This window comes from Bufo bufo, chromosome 6 (genome assembly GCF_905171765.1).
Source record: "Bufo bufo chromosome 6, aBufBuf1.1, whole genome shotgun sequence".
NCBI lineage: Eukaryota > Metazoa > Chordata > Amphibia > Anura > Bufonidae > Bufo > Bufo bufo.
Window position 1 is genome coordinate 41,141,885 of NC_053394.1, and position 21,129 is coordinate 41,163,013.

At 41.9% G+C, this 21,129-nt stretch overlaps 1 protein-coding gene across 2 annotated transcripts in view; it reads left to right on the forward strand.

The window, feature by feature from the left end:
- DOCK1 (dedicator of cytokinesis 1) overlaps window positions 1–21,129 on the forward strand; it is a 397,349-nt gene that overhangs the window by 309,775 nt on the left and 66,445 nt on the right. For both annotated transcript variants that reach the window (XR_005780006.1, XM_040438894.1), the window contains exons 34-37: window positions 10,237–10,322; window positions 10,495–10,651; window positions 14,082–14,122; window positions 19,101–19,191. Coding sequence is in view for 1 of the 2 variants with exons in the window: in XM_040438894.1 (XP_040294828.1) it covers window positions 10,237–10,322; window positions 10,495–10,651; window positions 14,082–14,122; window positions 19,101–19,191 (375 nt within the window). In the remaining variant the exon portion in view is untranslated. The remainder of the gene's footprint in view (window positions 1–10,236; window positions 10,323–10,494; window positions 10,652–14,081; window positions 14,123–19,100; window positions 19,192–21,129) is intronic.

Here is a 21,129-nt window from a genome sequence, read left to right on the forward strand (position 1 = left end):
AGCAATGCGGACACATATGAACATGGGACCAACACAGATGCCTTCAGCTGCCAAGCGCACATGTAACAGGTCAGCCAGTGTCATAGGTACAAAACTGCTGACAGATGCCCTTTAATAGAGAGTGACAATGGGAAACACTTAGTAAGGACCAGGCGTGCCCTCCTCCTTGGATCGTTGATGGTCCCAGCTGTTAGAGCCCCTACTGCAGACCGTAATATCCTATTCATATGGCATAGAGAGGTCTATGGCACAAACCATAAAATTCCAGTATTTTGGCCAGTCCTATACATGTTGCATGATCAGGTTTTACAAACTGTCAGGTTACGGCAGCGGTGGCCCATGCATAACCCTGCTCCCCAGACCATGGGGTCCTGACTGGCAGAAGTCACTTCCACTTCAGTATCTGCCCTGTATTTATTCTTCTTTCAGCTAATGCTGTGTAACTGCTTGCATTGCTGTTTGTTTTTTTTTCCTCCAGTTTGAGGTCGTCTAGGGATTTTCTCTTTTACTTACTGATCGACCATTGGCTTTAATGTACAGAAATGTCAGACATGACATCAGCCTTGTTTTCTCCCCCTGTAACACGTGAAACCCTTTTGACTCCAGCTAATGTTGCCATTGACACATTTATCGATATTTTTTATTTTTTCTCAGTTCTGCGTACCGCCCTGCACCAATCTATATTGTATTAATGTCACCTGTATTAAGTACTTTTTGATTATTTTGGTTGTAACACGTTAGCGTCACGCGTTCTTCTGTACTGATTGTACATTTTTATTATTCAGTAAATGCAATACAGAATGTGTGCGCGTAACAGAATGCAAATTACCAGAGCCTGCTGTGTATGGATTTTAGGCTCGCTGTGGTTACTGGGAGATGTGAAGTCCGTTCCCAGAGAGATGGAACCAGAATTCTGCGGTTTGGGATGGAAATGATCTATAAAGCTGGTTAATGACATGAAAAATTCTCCCAATCCCAGGCGTCTGCTCAGAGTTTTTGCTTGTTTAAAGGGAACCTGTCACCAGTTTTATGGTGTCCTAACTAAGGGCAACATAAATAAGTGACTGTTTCTCTTAGCAAAATGCTGGGTCACTTTCTTGAATTGACCCAGTCAATCTGCCAACATCTTGTATTGAAAAGCTCCAGCTGATAATGATGAGTCCTGAATATTCATGAGCTCCTGACTCTCCCCACCCACCTGCTGCTGATTGACAGTTTGTTTCCATATATATCAGCAGCAGGTGGGCAGGTGAGTGGCTATAGTTCTGAATTAAATATACGCTGGACTCAATGACATCACGCTGGACTCAAATCAGCTAGCATGCGGCATCTTTGTGTGTATATTATGAGGTAACCATCTGTCACACCAGTAAGTGAATACATCTAAGGCACTTTTTAGTAGTTAATGATTGTATATAATTAGTTAGATTATAATCAAATATCCACATGACAGGTTCCCTTTAAAGAAATAATCCATAAAGAGAAACCTTTTGTTCATGGAAAACCATTTGCATCCTGGCAAATATTGTTTACTTCTCCCCGACTCAAGACTCCAACTCCTTCGTTTCATCTGTAAGGGCTCATGCAGATGAAAGTATGTTTTTTCCGTGTCCGTTCTGTTTTTTGTTTAGTTTTTTTGTGACCGTATGCGAAACCATTCCCTTAAATGGGACCGCAAAACAAACGGGACTGCTGTTCTGCAAAATGCGGAATGCACGCAGCCGGTATCTGTGTTTTGCGGATGCACTATTTTTTAACTGCAAAACAGCCAACAGATGTGTGCATAAGCCCTAAGCCAGAGTAAAGGGCAGCCTAGGTGAGACCTTGCAGAAGCAGCAGAACTACCTTGTGTCGTGTTGCTGTGCTCACTCATGGTGTATGACCTGTGACGTGAAACGGTCTTTCACGTCCTCACCTTTGTAGCAGAGTTTGGATGTTCCTCAGCCAGTTTTAAAGGGAATCGCCAATATTTGGCCTATATAAGTAATCTTGTGGTGCTGTTGTGCATGAAAATATGGTTTAAAACATACCTTTGGCAGTCTTTTGTGCATTTGCTGTTGCCAGAAAATGTTTGTTCTGTATGCAAATTAGGCACACCAGGGCATTTTGAAAGGGTCAAAGCCCACCTATTCAAGGAGCCCAGTATCTCCACCATGCACTCCTAACTCCCTGCAACATCACCAATGCCCTCTGCCTATGAGGTCATCATTCAACCCTCTGCCTATGAGGTCATCATTCAAATGCTGGAGGGGCATGGGGGAGAATCTATAGAGTGAAAATGGCGATTGAGGTGGTACCACAGATGCTAAGTTGGTTTCCAGTCAGGGCAATACTTGGTCATGCTCTTCCAACCAATGTTGGACATTTCTAGCCACGTAAAATGTTGCATTGCCTTGCTGGAAGATCCGATCCACCCCAGGTAAGACAATGCGCATGTATGAGATCTTTAAGGATGGAATTATACCCAAATCGGTTGACAGTGCCTTCCACATGGATGAGTGGACCCAGAGAATGCCATGAAAACTTTCCCCAGACAGTAACGCTGCCACCGCCAGCTTGTGTTCTTCCAGCAGGGTGTTCACTGAGGTTTCTCCCCTGACACGCCAGCGGCCATCTGTTCCATGAAGCAATAAACATGACCCATCAGAGAAGGCAACCCTTTTGCCAATTAGTGGAGGTCCAATTCAGATATTGCCTCGAAAATTAAAGCCTTTTCTGCCGATGCAACTTAGTTATCTGTCTGCTCTGGAGCCCCATACGCAGTAGGGTTCGCTGAACAGTTGTTTTAGACACACGTCTGGTAGCCCCCTGGTTCATTTTGGCGGTGAGCTGCTTCACTGTAGTGTGTCGGTCCACCTTTGTGCACCATCATAGCCTAAGATCATCTCTTGCATCAATAGCACGTGGTGCTCCATAGTTTCCACATCTCTTGATTTGCGATGGTGCCATTTGTCCTCTCATACCACACTTTAAGTTTCAGAAATACTGCCACCCTTCCCCCAAAAGCCAGTAATCATCCCTTTTTGCAACTCTAATAAATCGCCCCTTTTACGTGACAGCAACGAAGGATATGTACAGCTGTGTTCAAAATAATAGCAGTGTGTTTAAAAAAGTGAATAAAGCTCAAAATCCTTCTAATAGCTTTTATTTCCATACACACAAAGGCATTGGGAACACTACACATTCTATTCCAAATCGAAACATGAAGAAAAATATATCAAATTTGTGTTGTTCCTCTAAAAACAAAATTGAAGAAATATGAATATTAGACTGTTCAGAAAAAAATAGCAGTGTTTGTATTCTTCTTTACAAACTCAAACATTCACTATATAAACTGAAAATGTTTGAAGATTTTGCTTTCCTTTGAATCACCTAACTAATATTTAGTTGTATAACCGCTGTTTCTGAGAACTGCTGGACGTCTGTGCTGCTCGGAGTCACCACCTTCTGCCCCTGTGAACAGGTATTCCAGCCCAGGATGATTGGACTACATTCCACAGTTCTTCTCTATTTCATGGTTTTGCCTCAGAAACGGCATTTTTGATGTCACCCCACAAGTTTTCTATTGGAACATCCATTTCAAGGGCATTTCCTCTTCAGCATAAGGCAGCATGACCTCTTCAAGTATTCTGATGTATTCAAACTGATCCATGATCCCTGGTATGCGATAAATAGGCCCAACACTTTAGTATGAGAAACATCCCCATATCATGATGCTTGTCCACCATGCTTCACTGTCTTCACAGTGTACTGTGGCTTGAATTCAGTGTTTGGGGGTCGTCTGACAAACTGTCTCCGGCCACTAGACCCAAAAAGAACAATCTTACTTTCATCAGTCCACAAAATGTCTCTTTAGGCCAGTCAATGCTCTTTGGAAAATTCTTTGATCTTCCTGGAGCTTGCCATTTTGGCTATTCTTCTATCCATTCGAATTGTAGTTTTTTGGTTTCTTCCACGTCTTTCAGGTTTTGGTTGCCATTTTAAAGCATTTGTGATCATTTTAGCTGAGCAGCCTATACTTTTCTGCACTTCTTTATGTTTTCCCCTCTCCAATCAACTTTTTAATCAAGGTACGCTGTTCTTCTGAACAATGTCTGGAACTACCCATTTTCCTCAGAATTTGAGAGAGAAATGCACTGTAACCAGCATGTACAACATTTGCTGCTTGCCTTCCTTAAATAAGGGCAATAATTGCCACCTGTTTTTCAAAGAATGAATGACCTCACTAATTAAACTCCACACTGCTATTATTTTGAACATGCCCCTTTCAATTAGTGATTCAATTACACAGAATCAGCAGCATGCATGTCATAACTGTTGGGTCTGTTGGATTTCTATTACTCTACTACACCTGCTAACAAATTATTTGCCATGTAGAAATATCATTTCTACCAAAAACAGTCATTGATCAGGTTAGTGATGTCTGACTGCTATTATTTTGAAGACCACTGTATGTAGACAGCCTATCGCACACCATATATACCCACCAAGCCATCTCAGCACACTGTGACTTCCTTCTTGAGCTATGCACTGCTGACTTCAAAAGTAGGAAGTGGGCAGAATAATGGGTCTTGACTGTGTGTGTATGTGTATATATATATGTATATATATACAGTACAGACCAAAAGTTTGGACACATCTTCTCATTCAAAGAGTTTTCTTTATTTTCATGACTATGAAAATTGTAGATTCACACTGAAGGCATCAAAACTATGAATTAACACATGTGGAATTATATACATAACAAACAAGTGTGAAACAACTGAAAATATGTCATATTCTAGGTTTTTCAAAGTAGCCACCTTTTGCTTTGATTACTGCTTTGCACACTCTTGGCATTCTCTTGATGAGCTTCAAGAGGTAGTCCCCTGAAATGGTTTTTACTTCACAGGTGTGCCCTGTCAGGTTTAATAAGTGGGATTTCTTGCCTTATAAATGGGGTTGGGACCATCAGTGGCGTTGAGGAGAAGTCAGGTGGATACACAGCTGATAGTCCTACTGAATAGACTGTTAGCTGCTTTTTTCTTGCCATAATACCAATTCTAAGTAAAGAAAAACAAGTGGCCATCATTACTTTAAGAAATGAAGGTCAGTCAGTCAGCCGAAAAATTGGGAAAACTTTGAAAGTAAGGGCTATTTGACCATGAAGGAGAGTGATGGGGTGCTGCGCCAGATGACCTGGCCTCCACAGTCACTGGACCTGAACCCAATCGAGATGGTTTGGGGTGAGCTGGACTGCAGAGTGAAGGCAAAAGGGCCAACAAGTGCTAAGCATCTCTGGGAACTCCTTCAAGACTGTTGGAAGACCATTTCAGGGGACTACCTCTTGAAGCTCATCAAGAGAATGCCAAGAGTGTGCAAAGCAGTAATCAAAGCAAAAGGTGGCTACTTTGAAGAACCTAGAATATGACACATTTTCAGTTGTTTCACACTTGTTTGTTATGTATATAATTCCACATGTGTTAATTCATAGTTTTGATGCCTTCATAGTAATAAAAATAAAGAAAACTCTTTGAAAGAGAAAGTGTGTCCAAACTTTTGGTCTGAACTGTATATATATATATATATATATATATATATATATATATATATATTTTTTTTTTAATGAGTTTAATAAATTACAGCTAATAGAGATACAATTCTGAGAATGTCCCATTTGTCATAGTTTTGAGTTTTACTTGTGGATTGCTCCGCTCTAAGGTCTCAGTCTTAAAATAGCAAAAGGTCAAACCTCTTCATCACACCGTGTACTCTCTTTTTCACCTTTAACATTCATCTAAAATGATGAAAACATCAAGGATTCAGTTCATTTTTGCTCTGAAAAGGTCAAATTGATGGTAGTATTTAACATGTTAAATTAATCAAGCACACAATTCTGCTGAAAGGTTGTAAACGATAATAGATAATATGTAATTATGGGAAGAGATAATGATAGTAATTTTAATTAAACCTAGATCCTGTTTTCTCTTTAATTATGTTAATTTTCTGGAAACTGAATAGCGAGAGGAAACGAAGAAAAATCACAAGAGAATTAAACAATGTTGTCAGTATCTGTTAAAAAAAAAGAATCCCCAAAAACCACCTACATGTCTGCATAGTATGTTCTCCATATGTAAAAAAAAATCCATGGATGTGAAGGGACCTTGCATTGACCATAAAAACAGAGCTGTCTACCTTAACTCACCTTTTTAGATCTGAAAATGATAGGGAAATGGAACTTTGGCTTGGTTTTGCTGTTAAAATACGTTTCCTTTAGGCAAAATGAACCCTTTCACTGTCTTACTTCACCACCCTCTCACCAATCTAGGGTATGTCCCTAAATTGATATGACCATAACTATAAGACTTTAAGTTACAATATTTTGACTTCCGACCAGGAGAAAAGTCTACACACTGGTGACCTTGTGGAGCTCTTTTCTCTCCCTGGTTATCTGCGATAATGTCTTCTCTAGGGTAACCCACTGATGGAGGGCAGTGCCCTCTCTATGGTAACCCACTGATGGAGGGCAGTGTCATCTCTATGGTAATCAACTGATGGAGGGCAGTGTCCTCTCTATGGTAATCGACTGATGGGGAGCAGTGTCATCTCTATGGTAATCCACTGATGGGGAGCAGTGTCATCTCTATGGTAACCCACTGATGGGAAGCAGTGTCCTCTCTATGGTAACCCACTGATGGAGGGCAGTGTCCTCTCTATGGTAACCTGCTGATGGAGGGCAATGTCCTAATCTACTGATGGAGGGAATTGTCCACTCTTTGTTAATTCACCGATAGGGTGCAGTAGCTTTCTCTGGTGATGTACTGTTGGAGGAGCAATATCCTTTCCTTGGTGACCTTCTAATGGTGAGCAGTGTCCTCTTCTTGGTGGCCCACTGATGAAGGGCAAGATCCTTGCTGTGAGAACTCAGTTTTGCAGGACACTGTCATCCTGCTCTCTGGTGATCCATTGGCATATTGGTAACTTTCTGTTGGGGCTAATTGCCAAGCAAGTAAACCGTTATCAGATCAGTAATATTTTCAGTCTGGGCAATTGTACATTTAAAAAAAAATAACAGTTTGGATTTATATTGGACACCATAATATGTCTCCAGACCCAAGGCCAGTGTAGTGTACATCAGGTATTAGAGATTTCGGCACAGAAAAACTTTGTTTAGATCAGGGTGGTGTTTTAGAAATTGCACTGCACATATAATCTACTTTAGACAGCATCAGTGTGACGTACAGTCATGTCCAAAAATTTTGACACAAAGTTTTTATGGTGCCAATTTGCATTAACTCTATAGATTGTGATGAAGAGTTGCTACTGCACTTCAGCCCTGTCACAAAATGGCCTGCTAACATGATTTAAGTGATCATCTCATTAGCTCAGGATAAAGTGTTAAGGAGGACAAGGCAGCTGATATTACTGTGTCATGCCGATTGAATTAGAAGAGCAGACTAGTTGCTTTAAAAGGGTTTGTACTTGAAATCATTGTTTTCTCCTGTTAACCATAGTTACCTCCAATGAAACACGTGCAGTCATCATTGCACTGCATCAAAAGGGTTTTATAGGCAAGGACATTGCTGCTTGTAAGATTGCACCAAAATCGGCCATTTATTGGATCATTCTAGGGGAGAGGCTCAGTTTCTCTGTAGAAGGCTTTAGGAGGGCCTAGAAAGTTCAACCAGTGTCAGGACCATCTCCAAAAGAGGATTCAGATACTGGATCAGGTCACTACCAGTGCAGAGCTTGCTCAGGTATGGCAGCAGGCAGGTGTGAGTGCTTCTGTACGCACAATGAGGCAAAGGCTTTTGGAGAATGACGTGTCAAGAAGGGCAGCAAAGAAGCCTCTCTCCAAGAAAAACATCAGGGACAGACTGACATTCTACAAAAAGTACAGGGATTGGACTGCAGGGGACTGGGGGAAACTTATTTTATTGCATGAAGTCCCCTTCATACTTTTTCAATATCTGGAAAAATGATTGTCCAGAGAAGAAACGTTGAGCCCCACCATGAGTCCTCAATCAAAGTGCAGAGGTTGCGGTGTAACGGCAACACCCCCGTTGCTCTTAGAGGATCATTTGCATATATTAAAACATCATTTTTCTCAGTAATATGGACACATATGAACATGGGACCAACACAGATGCCTTCAGCTGCCAAGCGCACATGTAACAGGTCAGCCAGTGTAGGGGTGGGCGATATGGCCTAAAATCTATATTGCGATATAATTTTAAGCATGTGCGATATGCGATATATATTGCGATATATTGTTTTCTATATTTGGGGGGGCGTGTTTAAACTTTTTTTTACTTTTTATTTAATAACTATTAGTCTCCTTAAGGGCTAGAACGTAGAACCCTTGTCATATTCACCCTAACAGAGCTCTATTAGGGTGAATACGACTTTACACTCTCCCTGCTGCCCTGTGCTTTGTGCACACAGCAGCAGGGAGCTGATCCCCCTCCCCTAAATGGTGCCATCCACAGACCCCCCCCCTCCCCTAAACGGTGCCATCCACAGATCCCCCCCCTCCCCTAAACGGTGCCATCCACAGATCCCCCCCTCCCCTAAACAGTGCCATCCACAGATCCCCCCCTCCCCTAAACAGTGCCATCCACAGATCCCCCCCCCCCTCCCCTAAACGGTGCCATCCACAGATACTCCCATCCCCTAAACGGTGCCATCCACAGATCCCCCCCTCCCCTAAACGGTGCCATCCACAGATCCCCCCCCCCCTCCCCTAAACGGTGCCATCCACAGACACCCCCCCTCTCCTAAACGGTGCCATCCACAGATCCCCCCCTCCCCTAAACAGTGCCATCCACAGATCCCCCCCCTCCCCTAAAAGGTGCCATCCACAGATCCCCCCCCTCCCCTAAACGGTGCCATCCACAGATCCCACAAATCAAATTGGCTTCTCAGGAGATATATATGTTAAAGGCATCTCATTCAGTAGTACTGCCTATATATGCCTTTAACATATATATCTCCTGAGAAGCCAATTTGATTCTAAAGGGTTAATTTAATTCATCCTGTAATCTAAACTCTGTGTCATCTGTCCCTTCTCTTATCTCTCTGCTCCTTATCACTGCTGCAACAAGAGCCGACAGCCTCAGTGTAACCTGTTCTACAGTCTGACTCTCGGCTCTTCTAACTCAATGAATCGAATGAGTCACTAACTGAGTCGGATCTTTAGGTTCTTGTGACTCATTCGATTCCTTTAGACTCCCTGACCCTGCACTACTCAGAGGACTCGAGTCAGAGCTGCTAGTGTGCTGTGCTGGCCTCGCCCCCTCAGCTCTGGTCGGTGATTGGTTGGTGGGCGGGGAGGGGTGGGGCTGGCAGAAGCAGCTTCCACTCTAAGATCATATTACTGACTCCTCCCCAGTCCCTCCCTCAGGCTCCTGCTGCCAGCGTGAGGTGAGCTGAGCGTCTCTGTCTGCAGTGTCTGTCTGCTGGGACTGAGAGCCGTTTCAAACAGATCGGATCATTCAAGTGAATCGACTCCTCCGGTTCACTGAACTGAATCGATTCAAATGAACGATTCGTTCATGAACCGGACATCACTAGTTACCGGAGCTAAGACCTAGTAAGGTAATACAGTAAAGAGATCACCAATTAATAAAGTTAAAGTTACTGATTAGTTTTTAAATGTTCTACTGTCAGCGGCGTGGCCCTGTATGTTCTAACCCCCAGGCAAGCGTCCCTGTCACCATGGGAACGCCTGGGGGTTAGAATATACCATCGGATTTGAGTTTTCAGGCGCTCACTGAGATCGTGAAAACTCAATGATTTACTGTCAGTCCCTCCCCTCCTCCTCTTTTGTCATTGGTGGTCAGCGGCAGCCGCACACAGTGGGGAGGGAGGGACTCTCTCCTTCTCCACTGTGCCGGCTCAGGATCATATCGCGGTCCGGCGATATAGGCGATATGCTCAAAATCCATATCGTGGCACAAATTTATATCGCATATCGCCTATATCGTCTATATCGCCCACCCCTAAGCCAGTGTCATAGGGACAAATCTGCCGACAGATGCCCTCTGATCAATTTTATGCTTCTGGTCTTGTGAAATGTCACTTTATGTGGAATTTCTATCCTTCAAAATAAGCGCCAGATTACCCAATTTTTGGAATTACTAAATGCTGGATTAAAAACATTTCACTATTGTATTTTAATTAGCCATGGCATTTCCTTTGGAAAATTTAATGTCTATATCTTATTGCTGACATTTCTCTTTTTCTTTTTTTTTTCAGTTTGAGAATGAGATCATCACCAAGTTAGACCACGAAGTAGAAGGAGGGAGAGGGGATGAGCAGTACAAAGTGTTGTTTGAGAAGATGTAAGTGTTGATTAACCGTTCAGATTTATACCCAAGTATAGGCACAAGAGACCAGAACAAGCAAGCCGTGAACTTTACATTTCACCTATAATTAAAATGTGCTAATGAAGCTCTTGGCTTAAAATAACGCTTAAGTCAGGAATAGATGGGTAACAAAGTTTTTGTTTTGCAGACTCCTGGAGCATTGCAGGAAGCATAAATATCTGGCCAAGAGCGGAGAGACCTTTGTTACGTTGGTTGTGCGACTGATGGAGAGGCTCCTGGACTACAGGACTATAATGCACGATGAGAACAAGGAGAACCGAATGAGCTGCACGGTCAATGTTTTGGTCAGTGGCAAAAGTTTCAATGAAGACCATTTATGTATTGTATTTCATGTATCCTCCTTTAACCCTCATGAAACCGACAGACAAAAGTATTAGGACTTGTATGCACACATACAGTACAGACCAAAAGTTTGGACACACCTTCTCATTCAAAGAGTTTTCTTTATTTCCATGACTATGAAGGCATCAAAACTATGAATTAACACATGTGGAATTATATACATAGCAAACAAGTGTGAAACAACTGAAAATATGTCATATTCTAGGTTCTGCAAAGTAGCCACCTTTTGCTTTGATTACTGCTTTGCACACTCTTGGCATTCTCTTGATGAGCTTCAAGAGGTAGTCCCCTGAAATGGTCTTCCAACAGTCTTGAAGGAGTTCCCAGAGATGCTTAGCACTTGTTTGCCCTTTTGCCTTCACTCTGCGGTCCAGCTCACCCCAAACCATCTCGATTGGGTTCAGGTCCAGTGACTGTGGAGGCCAGGTCATCTGGCGCAGCACCCCATCACTCTCCTTCATGGTCAAATAGCCCTTACTTTCAAAGTTTTTCCAATTTTTCGGCTGACTGACTGACCTTCATTTCTTAAAGTAATGATGGCCACTCGTTTTTCTTTACTTAGCTGCTTTTTTCTTGCCATAATACCAATTCTAACAGTCTATTCAGTAGGACTATCAGCTGTGTATCCACCTGACTTCTCCTCAACGCAACTGATGGTCCCAACCCCATTTATAAGGCAAGAAATCCCACTTATTAAACCTGACAGGGCACATCTGTGAAGTGAAAACCATTTCAGGGGACTACCTCTTGAAGCTCATCAAGAGAATGCCAAGAGTGTGCAAAGCAGTAATCAAAGCAAAAGGTGGCTACTTTGAAGAACCTAGAATATGACATATTTTCAGTTGTTTCACACTTGTTTGTTATGTATATAATTCCACATGTGTTAATTCACAGTTTTGATGCCTTCAGTGTGAATCTACAATTTTCATAGTCATGAAAATAAAGAGAACTCTTTGAATGAGAAGGTGTGTCCAAACTTTTGGTCTGTACTGTAGATACAGGATCTCAGCGTTCTCTTGGAAGCCAGAATGGAATTATATCTCAACAGAAACACAAAGTTCTAAAAAAAAGAGTTATGTTCGAGAGCCATGCAAGTGCCGCCACCTCTCCACTTACAGCAGCCAGGTCGCCAGCCTGAATGGGTTCCGGGGGGGGGGAGGGGAGGGAAGAGACCTGCATGGTCAAGCATTTGTGGCATATCCCATGAATATGCCTTAAAGGGGTTGTCCTGGTTCAGAGTTGAACCTGGACATATCCCCATTTTCACCCAGACTGCACCTTTAATATGGGTGAAGGCTGTTTATATTTTTGCACTGCTAGGCGGAGGCTTCCACCTAGCAGTTTTGCCTGTGATGTCATTGGCACTGATATGCAGGCTTTAGCACTGCCCTAGCCCTTTTACAGGCTAGCGCAGCACTAAAGCCTGCCCATTAGTGCCGGTGATGTCAATGGCAACACTGCTAGGTGGAAGCCTCCACCTAGTTTTACCCTTGGAGACCCCGGTATATCACTGGATCTCCAAAAAAAGCCTTTGCCCTGTGCGATTCAGTACAGGGCAAAATGTTCCGATGCTCATCAGAGGGGCTGCATGGTTGAAAATGGAGATATGTTTGGGTTCAGCTCTGAACCTGGACAACCCCTTTTAAATACAGCAGATAATTGTATAAAATAAACAACGCTTCCCTGGTTCCCTGCTGGATTCTTTTTACCCGTCTCTGGCAATGACATGGCTTGTCGACTTGTGACTGCTGCAGCCAGTGCAAAAACACAAAGCTGGACCAGCACCTCCAAAGAATGTAAAAAAAAAGGTGCTGGTTCAGGCGCAAGCTACAATGGCTTAAACGTGGAAGCGGCCAAAAACATTAGAAAAACGTCAGACAAACCTGCTGAACACTTAATGTGTAGGGGGATCCCGACTCTCCTCTGATGGTAAATGTCGGGAGAAGGAGGGTCGGGCATGCTGGATTTTAACTTGCTATTTAACTTTTTTTGAGGGTAAATAAGTCACTGCCAAGAGGCGTCGGTGTCCTGCAGCAGCTTTCTCCCCTCTCTATTGAGAACACAAACACACTTAGCCGAGAGAGTACGTGTATAAGTGGGGGGGGGGGGGCTGTTCATCCGAGAGCTAAGGTATGGCCACCTAACGGAGTGTAGAGTAGATTCTGTGCTGAAAACCATGCTGCATCCTTGCTGTTTTTAAAGGGGTTGTCCTCTTTTTACTATTGATGTCCTGTCCTTAGGATAGGTCAGCAATTTCAGATCGGCAGGGGTCCGACACCCGGCACTCCTGCCGATAAGCTGTTTGAACAGACAGCAGTGCTCATACCAGTGCTGCCTTCCCTGCTCTGTTTACCTGCTCGCTGCAGCAATTGCGGTGGTGAGCAGGTGTAATGGGTACGTATGGCGTCATTCACTTCTATGGGACGGCTCTGTAGTATTCCCTTGAATAGACAGGGCCGTCCCATAGAAGTGAATGGGGACACCATACTTGTAACTACACCTGCTGACCAGTGCAATTGCTGCGGCCAGCATGTAGGCAGGGCTCATAAGCAGTGCCTTCTCTTTAATCAGCTGATCGGCAGGAGTGCCGGGTGTCGGACCCCTGCCGATCTGATATTGCTGACCTATCCTAAGGACAGGACATCAATAGTGAAGAGAGGACAACCCCTTTAAAAACAGCAAGGATGCAGCATGGTTTTCAGCACAGAATCTACTCTACACTCCCTTAAGGTGGCCATACCTTAGCTCTCGGATGAACAGCCCCCCCCCCACACTTATACACGTACTCTCTCAGCTAAGTGTGTTTGTGTTCTCAATAGAGAGGGGAGAAAGCTGCTGCAGGACACAGACACCTCTTGGCAATGACCTATTTACCCTCGAAAAAAGTTAAATAGCAAGTTAAAATCCAGCATGCCCGACCCTCCTTCTCCCGACATTTACCATCAGAGGAGAGTCGGGATCCCCCTACACATTAAGTGTTCAGCAGGCTTGTCTGACGTTTTTGGCCTCTTTTAGTAGTCTTCAGTGGTAATAATAATGGATCTGAACTGTTGCACTTGGGTGATGTCTTCTAATGTTATAGACTCATTCGTCTTAATTTTGGTTTGGTCTCCTTTGTAAGTCGCATCTAAATTTTAGAGGTCAGCGGCAGAAATCTTCATCTAGTCCCAGTCTCTAAGGAAAGTTTCCTCCACAGTCCTCCAGTTACTGTAAAGCACAATGAAGCCCCAGGCTAAGTGCAATGACTCACAGTTTTCTGAATTTCCATTCTAACTGACCATGAATATTCATGCGCTATTTTTTGTAACAGCATCTCTGTGACAGGATGCAGGAAAGATGAGTAAATGCGCCATTTGTTTTTTGTCTCCACAGAATTTCTACAAAGAGATTGAGAGAGAAGAAATGTATATTAGGTTTGTAATGCTTTACATAATACGTTTATGCCAGCCGCAATTCATTAATGCAGAGGAAAAATGGAGACTCAAAACACCGTCGAAGTCTTTTATCCTGGATCCTGAGGGAATTATTGAGCAGCTATCGTTCCAATGGAGCAGTGCCAGCAGGGTTGGTCTGTGATCTCCATGGGGAAGAAAGCTGAAAAAGACTGCAGGTGCACACAGAGTACTCCTTGTACTCACTTCAGAAAGTTGTATTTATCATGTACAGTAAGTTATTACAAGGCACTTACTAATGTATTGTGATTGTCCATATTGCCTCCCTTGCTGGCTTGATTCATTTTTCCATCACATTATACACTGCTCATATCCAGTGGTTATGACCACCCTGCAATCCAGCAGGGGCGGCCGTCATTGCACACTAGGCGTGGCCAGGACCTTGGGAGTGCACATAGGCCGGCACCTTTTCCTATAATGTGCAAGCACGGCAACCTCTGCTGGATTACAGGGTGGTCATAACCCCTGGAAACGAGCAGTGTATAATATGAAGGAAAAATGAATCCAGCCAGCAAAGGAGGCAATATGTACCATCACAATACATTAGTAAGTGCCTTGTATTCACTTTCTCTGCCTGATAAATGCCATCTGCTGACGTGAGAGACAACCCCTTTGAGGGTATAACCACAATTTGCCGCTGCGATTCTTATTGTGGAAAAATCTGCACCGTTGTACAGTACCAGCAAAGTGAATACTTTTTAGAAATTCTCATCCACACGATGTGGGAAAAAATCAGTAGTTTAAATTGCTAATGCATTGGAGTGTATTAGAGTAGCAATCTTAAAAATTGCTTGTTACAGTTCCCTGAGGGCACTATAAGATAGTGTAAAAAAAAAAGGGTGAATGAAAACGCAAAAAGGAAAAACCCTCCGGAGCTGAAAGGGTTAATCTGCAGCATGTCAACTGCAGTTTTCACCCTTTGCAATGTTCCGCTTAAAATCAGCATTTCTGCTACGAAATATGCAACAAAAGCGTATATTTTTGTTCTGCTGTGGATTTCCAGTTCAAAATCCAAATCTGTATCATTTCAGTCACATGTCGATATACCCTAAAGGCTATGGATTTTTTTTTTTACTGACTATTATTGGATAAAAAAAAAAAATATTTCCAATTGTTAAAATTTTTATCAAAATGCTTGCTTTAGTTGTCTTTTTCGGCTTGCATCTGTTCTCACACTGTTAGTTGCATGCTGCACAGTCCAGTTCAGCGTGAAGCTCTCTCTGTAGCCCCTCTATCTACGCTCCTGAATGCTCAAAAAGCTGACACATTTGCAACCAAATAAACTATATCAGAATGGATATCCGTTTTCTAAGTATTCAGCAAAGAGAGGGGCTGCAGACTGTTACGCTCCTCTGATGGATTTCACACTGAATGGCATATAACAGCCTGCAGCATATGAGAATGCGTGCAACATTTTTAACAAAAATTGCAGTGATGTTTTTTATCCGATAATACCTTTAATGCTGTAAAAGATATTTGCCACAAATGTGCCCATAGCCTTTAACATACTGATCAAAGCTTTTTATCTAGCATGGAGAAAAGTCAGACCTCAATTTTTCACCGTTCCTCGAATTCCCATAGGTCTAGCAGCGTCCACAGATACAGAACATTGTATGGGTGAAAGTACCTGACCGTCAGGTTTTAGATGACAACTTATTATGTAGGAAGATCAAACTTGCCACTTCTTCTTACCACCGGTAAATCTACTAGTCCGGATGTACCTCGTCCTGGCAGTATTTGACGGTCATTGTATAGCGTAAACTACGAAGATTTTGCTTAGATCTTCAGATTAATGAAAACAAATGTTTAAAAATTAATAGCGGTTTTAGTCCCAAATATGGGAAATTTTAAAAGACCCTGACTTTTGTTTAGGGACCTACATGAAGGAAGCCATTATTGCATGACTCTACTTTCATGTTACTACTGAATTGTTGCATATTATTAAAGGAGATTTAGTGAAATATCACCTATTGTTTAAATCAAGTATTATATTATCTTAAGAATTCTTGTTGATTTTTTTTATTTTTATTGTTATTTTCCATGCCACCAAATCCTGAAATATTGCAGTTTTCACTCTGGTCCCTAAGCTTTACAGTAAGCAGACACTTTCTGTTCTGTAGAGATCACTTCTCAGCAGTCATTCCATTATCATCACATGCAGGATTAGAATGACAGTCCACACCTATACAAACTAAACACATAACAATAGGTGATAGTCACAGCTCAGCTCCTACCCTCCCTGCACAATGACCTCTGCTTAGGTCACAGAGCATGCTCTCAACACTCCCATAGAGGATAGTGATGAGTCCCCTTCACTCTACAGGTGTCTTTGGTCCATGTGGCCACCGTAAAGCATATCTTTCAATGCTCAGGCAAGATAGCCGCCCTCATAATCAGGCACAGAATATAGAATTTAAAAAAAAAGTCTACAATCAGAAAAAATAAAACCAGTTTGGGGAAAAAAGGTGTAGCAGTATATGGTCTTAATTTCTAAAATATATATATATATAGAACAAGAAAAATGGCGGCACTGGTGGAATGAATGTGGAGAGTAGGGTGCACGTCCCAGGGGGAATAGGCTTCTTACCCCAATGTATAAATCCGGAAAAACGAGCGGCACTCCGTTGGATAAAGAAAAGTGAACCTTTAATCACCCAGGTGGTGCAACGTTTCGGCTCTGCTCTTGAGCCTTTTTCAAGCATGAAAATGCTTGAAAAAGGCTCAAGAGCAGAGCCGAAACGTTGCACCACCTGGGTGATTAAAGGTTCACTTTTCTTTATCCAACGGAGTGCCGCTCGTTTTTCCGGATTTATATATATATATATATATATATATATATATATATATATATATACAGTACAGTACAGACCAAAAGTTTGGACACACCTTCTCATTCAAAGAGTTTTCTTTATTTTCATGACTATGAAAATTGTAGATTCACACTGAATGCATCAAAACTATGAATTAACACATGTGGAATTATATACATAGCAAACAAGTGTGAAACAACTGAAAATATGTCATATTCTAGGTTCTTCAAAGTAGCCACCTTTTGCTTAGATTACTGCTTTGCACACTCTTGGCATTCTCTTGATGAGCTTCAAGAGGTAGTCCCCTGAAATGGTTTTCACTTCACAGGTGTGCCCTGTCAGGTTTAATAAGTGGGATTTCTTGCCTTATAAATGGGGTTGGGACCATCAGTTGCGTTGAGGAGAAGTCAGGTGGATACACAGCTGATAGTCCTACTGAATAGACTAAATAAAAAATAAATATATCACCAGTCCGCAAAAATTGCTATGCAGCAGGTCCGAAAAGTGATGTGGGTTCAATCACGTTATAAACAGGTACAATATATGGGGTTCGGACCGCGCTTCTAGTCCAGGTCAGTGTGCAAGTTCTTAGTCCTTCTTACTTCTTCGTTCACAAAGAGAGCCTGAGGGCTGCAAATATCCCTTAAATAGATATCCTGCAACCAATGGAATTATAATAGTGTAAGTCCGTATGTGACAGTAACCTGCATTGCACTGATTATACTCACAAGATGTGTATCACACAAAGCGTAAATGTAATCCCTCCGTGGTAAGTTGCACTTGTTCTATCGGAACAGCCACGTTTCCATACAATCTGGTTAGATCCCCACACGGACCCAAATGGTATATACCTCAGACCAATCTATATTTCTTTTCTTCAGATTCCTGAAGGTTTTCTGTGGACAAGAATGGCTTCTGCAATAGTGAAGCTCCGTATTCCTTATTAAAAACTTTTATTTGTCCATACTTACAAGACAACTTCTTAAAACAGCTTTTTAAAACACATAAAATTCCCAGCGTCTGCTGCTTCTGCCCGACCCGGGCAGAAGCAGCTAAGTAAAGAAAAACGAGTGGCCATCATTACTTTAAGAAATGAAGGTCAGCCGAAAAATTGGGAAAACTTTGAAAATAAGGGCTATTTGACCATGAAGGAGAGTGATGGGGTGCTGCGCCAGATGACCTGGCCTCCACAGTCACCGGACCTAAACCCAATCGAGATGGTTTGGGGTGAGCTGGACCGCAGAGTGAAGGCAAAAGGGCCAACAAGTGCTAAGCATCTCTGGGAACTCCTTCAAGACTGTTGGAAGACCATTTCAGGGGACTACCTCTTGAAGCTCATCAAGAGAATGCCAAGAGTGTGCAAAGCAGTAATCAAAGCAAAAGGTGGCTACTTTGAAGAACCTAGAATATGACATATTTTCAGTTGTTTTACACTTGTTTGTTATGTATATAATTCCACATGTGTTAATTCATAGTTTTGATGCCTTCATAGTCATGAAAATAAAGAAAACTCTTTGAATGAGAAGGTGTGTCCAAACTTTTGGTCTGTACTGTGTGTGTGTGTGTGTGTGTGTGTGTGTGTATGTATATATATATATATATATATATATATATATAATCAGAAAAATGAGCGGCACTCCAAAAGTAAAAGCAGTGAACCCTTTATTCACACCTGTGGTGCAACGTTTCGGCTCTGGTCACGAGCCTTTCTCAAGCTCAAGCTTGAGAAAGGCTCGTGACCAGAGCCGAAACGTTGCACCACAGGTGTGAATAAAGGGTTCACTGCTTTTACTTTTGGAGTGCCGCTCATTTTTCTGATTATATCCACCAGGGAGACAAGTCTATTCCCTTTGGGACGTGCACCCGCCTTCTCTCATTGGAGCCAGTGCCGCCATTTTTCACTCTATATATATATATATATATATATATATATATATATATATATATATAATATATATATATATATATATATATATAATAAAGAAATATATATTTTACAAATTAAAATACATATTTTGCATATTAAAAATGATATATACTTATTATGAATTCCATTTAGATTCTTTATAGATTAGATGTGACAAGGGACTGGTTTCCACAGTTAGTAAAAAATCCTTTTTGCCTTTTAGGTATTTGTACAAGTTGTGTGACCTGCACAAGGAATGTGATAACTACACGGAGGCGGCGTACACGCTGCTACTACACGCCAAGCTTCTAAAGGTACTGAAATCTCTACAAGGTAGTAATCGCCCTGTATTTGATATTCCCATCTCGTTTTGTGTTTCACAAGGATCAGTCATGGCGTAAATCAGCACTCCGAACCAAATATAACAGAAAGAATTGCAAAAGTACATTGGATATAAAAAGTAGAATGAAACAAAATATAACTCCAGCAGGTTTTTTTTTCAAATATTGGTACTTTTATTTCAGGACCTCTTATCTGACTGCATGCAGAAGCGTTAAACTGCTCCACTTTCCGATTTGCAGAACTGTCAGTGCTGTTCCTCCGTAAAGAACATTTTGTTCAGGGTTGCTTTACAAATTGAGATCACTCATAAAATGCTGCTACTTAGTTATAAAATATCTCATGAGACGTAACATTTTTATGAATATTTCTATGATTTTTTTTTTTTTCATCAAGTAGTTGGCTATAAATCGTACAGGCAAGGTCCGTTTCTACTGCAGTTTCCTGGAAAATAATCAGGGTAGATTTATATGTGTTCATCAATAGGATCATTCCCTGGGAACATGTTTTTATTTAGCTGCATCCACCGTAATTCATCTCTGTGATTAACTGTGAGAGTGTTTGGTGGTGGAGCAGTCTTAATGGTCACGTATTAATTGCTGCACACAAATACCGGACGAAGACTCGTCAGCATGAGGAACATATAAAACTTTATGGGAATCTCAAGAACGTTTCTTCTATGAAATTTGGGTTCCACAATGTCGATCACTTATCCTTCGGATGGACCATAAATATCACATTAGTTGGGATCCGATTCTCAGCACTCTGCCTGTCTGCTGTTTGATAGGGTAATAAAGCTCAAACAAGCACCGCAACCTCATTTATTTGCACTGCATGGCTTCAAAATAGTAGTGGGGTTGGAACTTTGGCCTATTGACATGTATGTTTCTAAAGGTCAGAAATGTGTTTTTTTTCCTGATACACAGCTACAAATTCCCTCCATAGTTAGTGTAACGATCTTGCTTTCAGCAAAAAATCAATTTTAGCATATGTTACTGCTGCTTCAGCATTATGCATAAAGCAATCTTTAGTTTCTTCACATACCACTGTTTTCCTTGAGTTTTTTCTTTACTTACGGCTGTTTTAATCCGTACAAAATGAGCATCCTCTGCCAGTTCTCTGAGGCCAAAACTTCTTTCCCTCACTTCCCATACACGCTTGCTGTAGCTGCCAACAGCTCCCTGACAGCCAATCAGATTTGATTACTGAGACATGCCTCCTCACTCTAAAGCCTAATGCAGGCATGCAGTGTCTGTCTTCTGTTTACACTAAAGGGAGGACAGACAATCCATAGCAACTGTCTTTTAAGGAAAAATCAGGGCATGCTGGGAGTTGTAGTTTTGCATCAGCTGGAGGGCCGCAGGTTGAGCATCCCTGATTTAGATCCACAGATGAATCTAATGTTGGGATAAGGACATATTAGGGTTTGTTCTTGAAGCAGGCCATTCTTCTCAGGATGAGTACTCAGTAATACTGGTTTATGTAAAGCTTAATACTAGCAGCTGGAATGGCTGCCTTTCACCTAAATCATCATGTCACTCAAGCCTATATACGTGACATGCAGAAAAAATATGTGCCACCTTGACCATAGGAAGGCATGGTCCGAGACCCTGTACCATTACCTACTCCACAATACATTCATGATTCTTTATAATTGGATGCAGCACTCTACTTTTGGGAATGTGACAACCAGCAAGGAGGTCATGAACAATGGACCATGTGTATTGATGACTACCTACTTTAGTTTCTTTTTTTTTTCACTGCATAAGCTATCATACCTTCAAGTTATTGATGGTAGGAGAGGAAGAATGTAACTGACTATCTACACAACTGCTCAGCCCTCTTCTCCCAAAACCCGCTTCTCCACCCTTACAGAAGAAAAACTCTCCACTCTACTCTCCAGATCACATCTC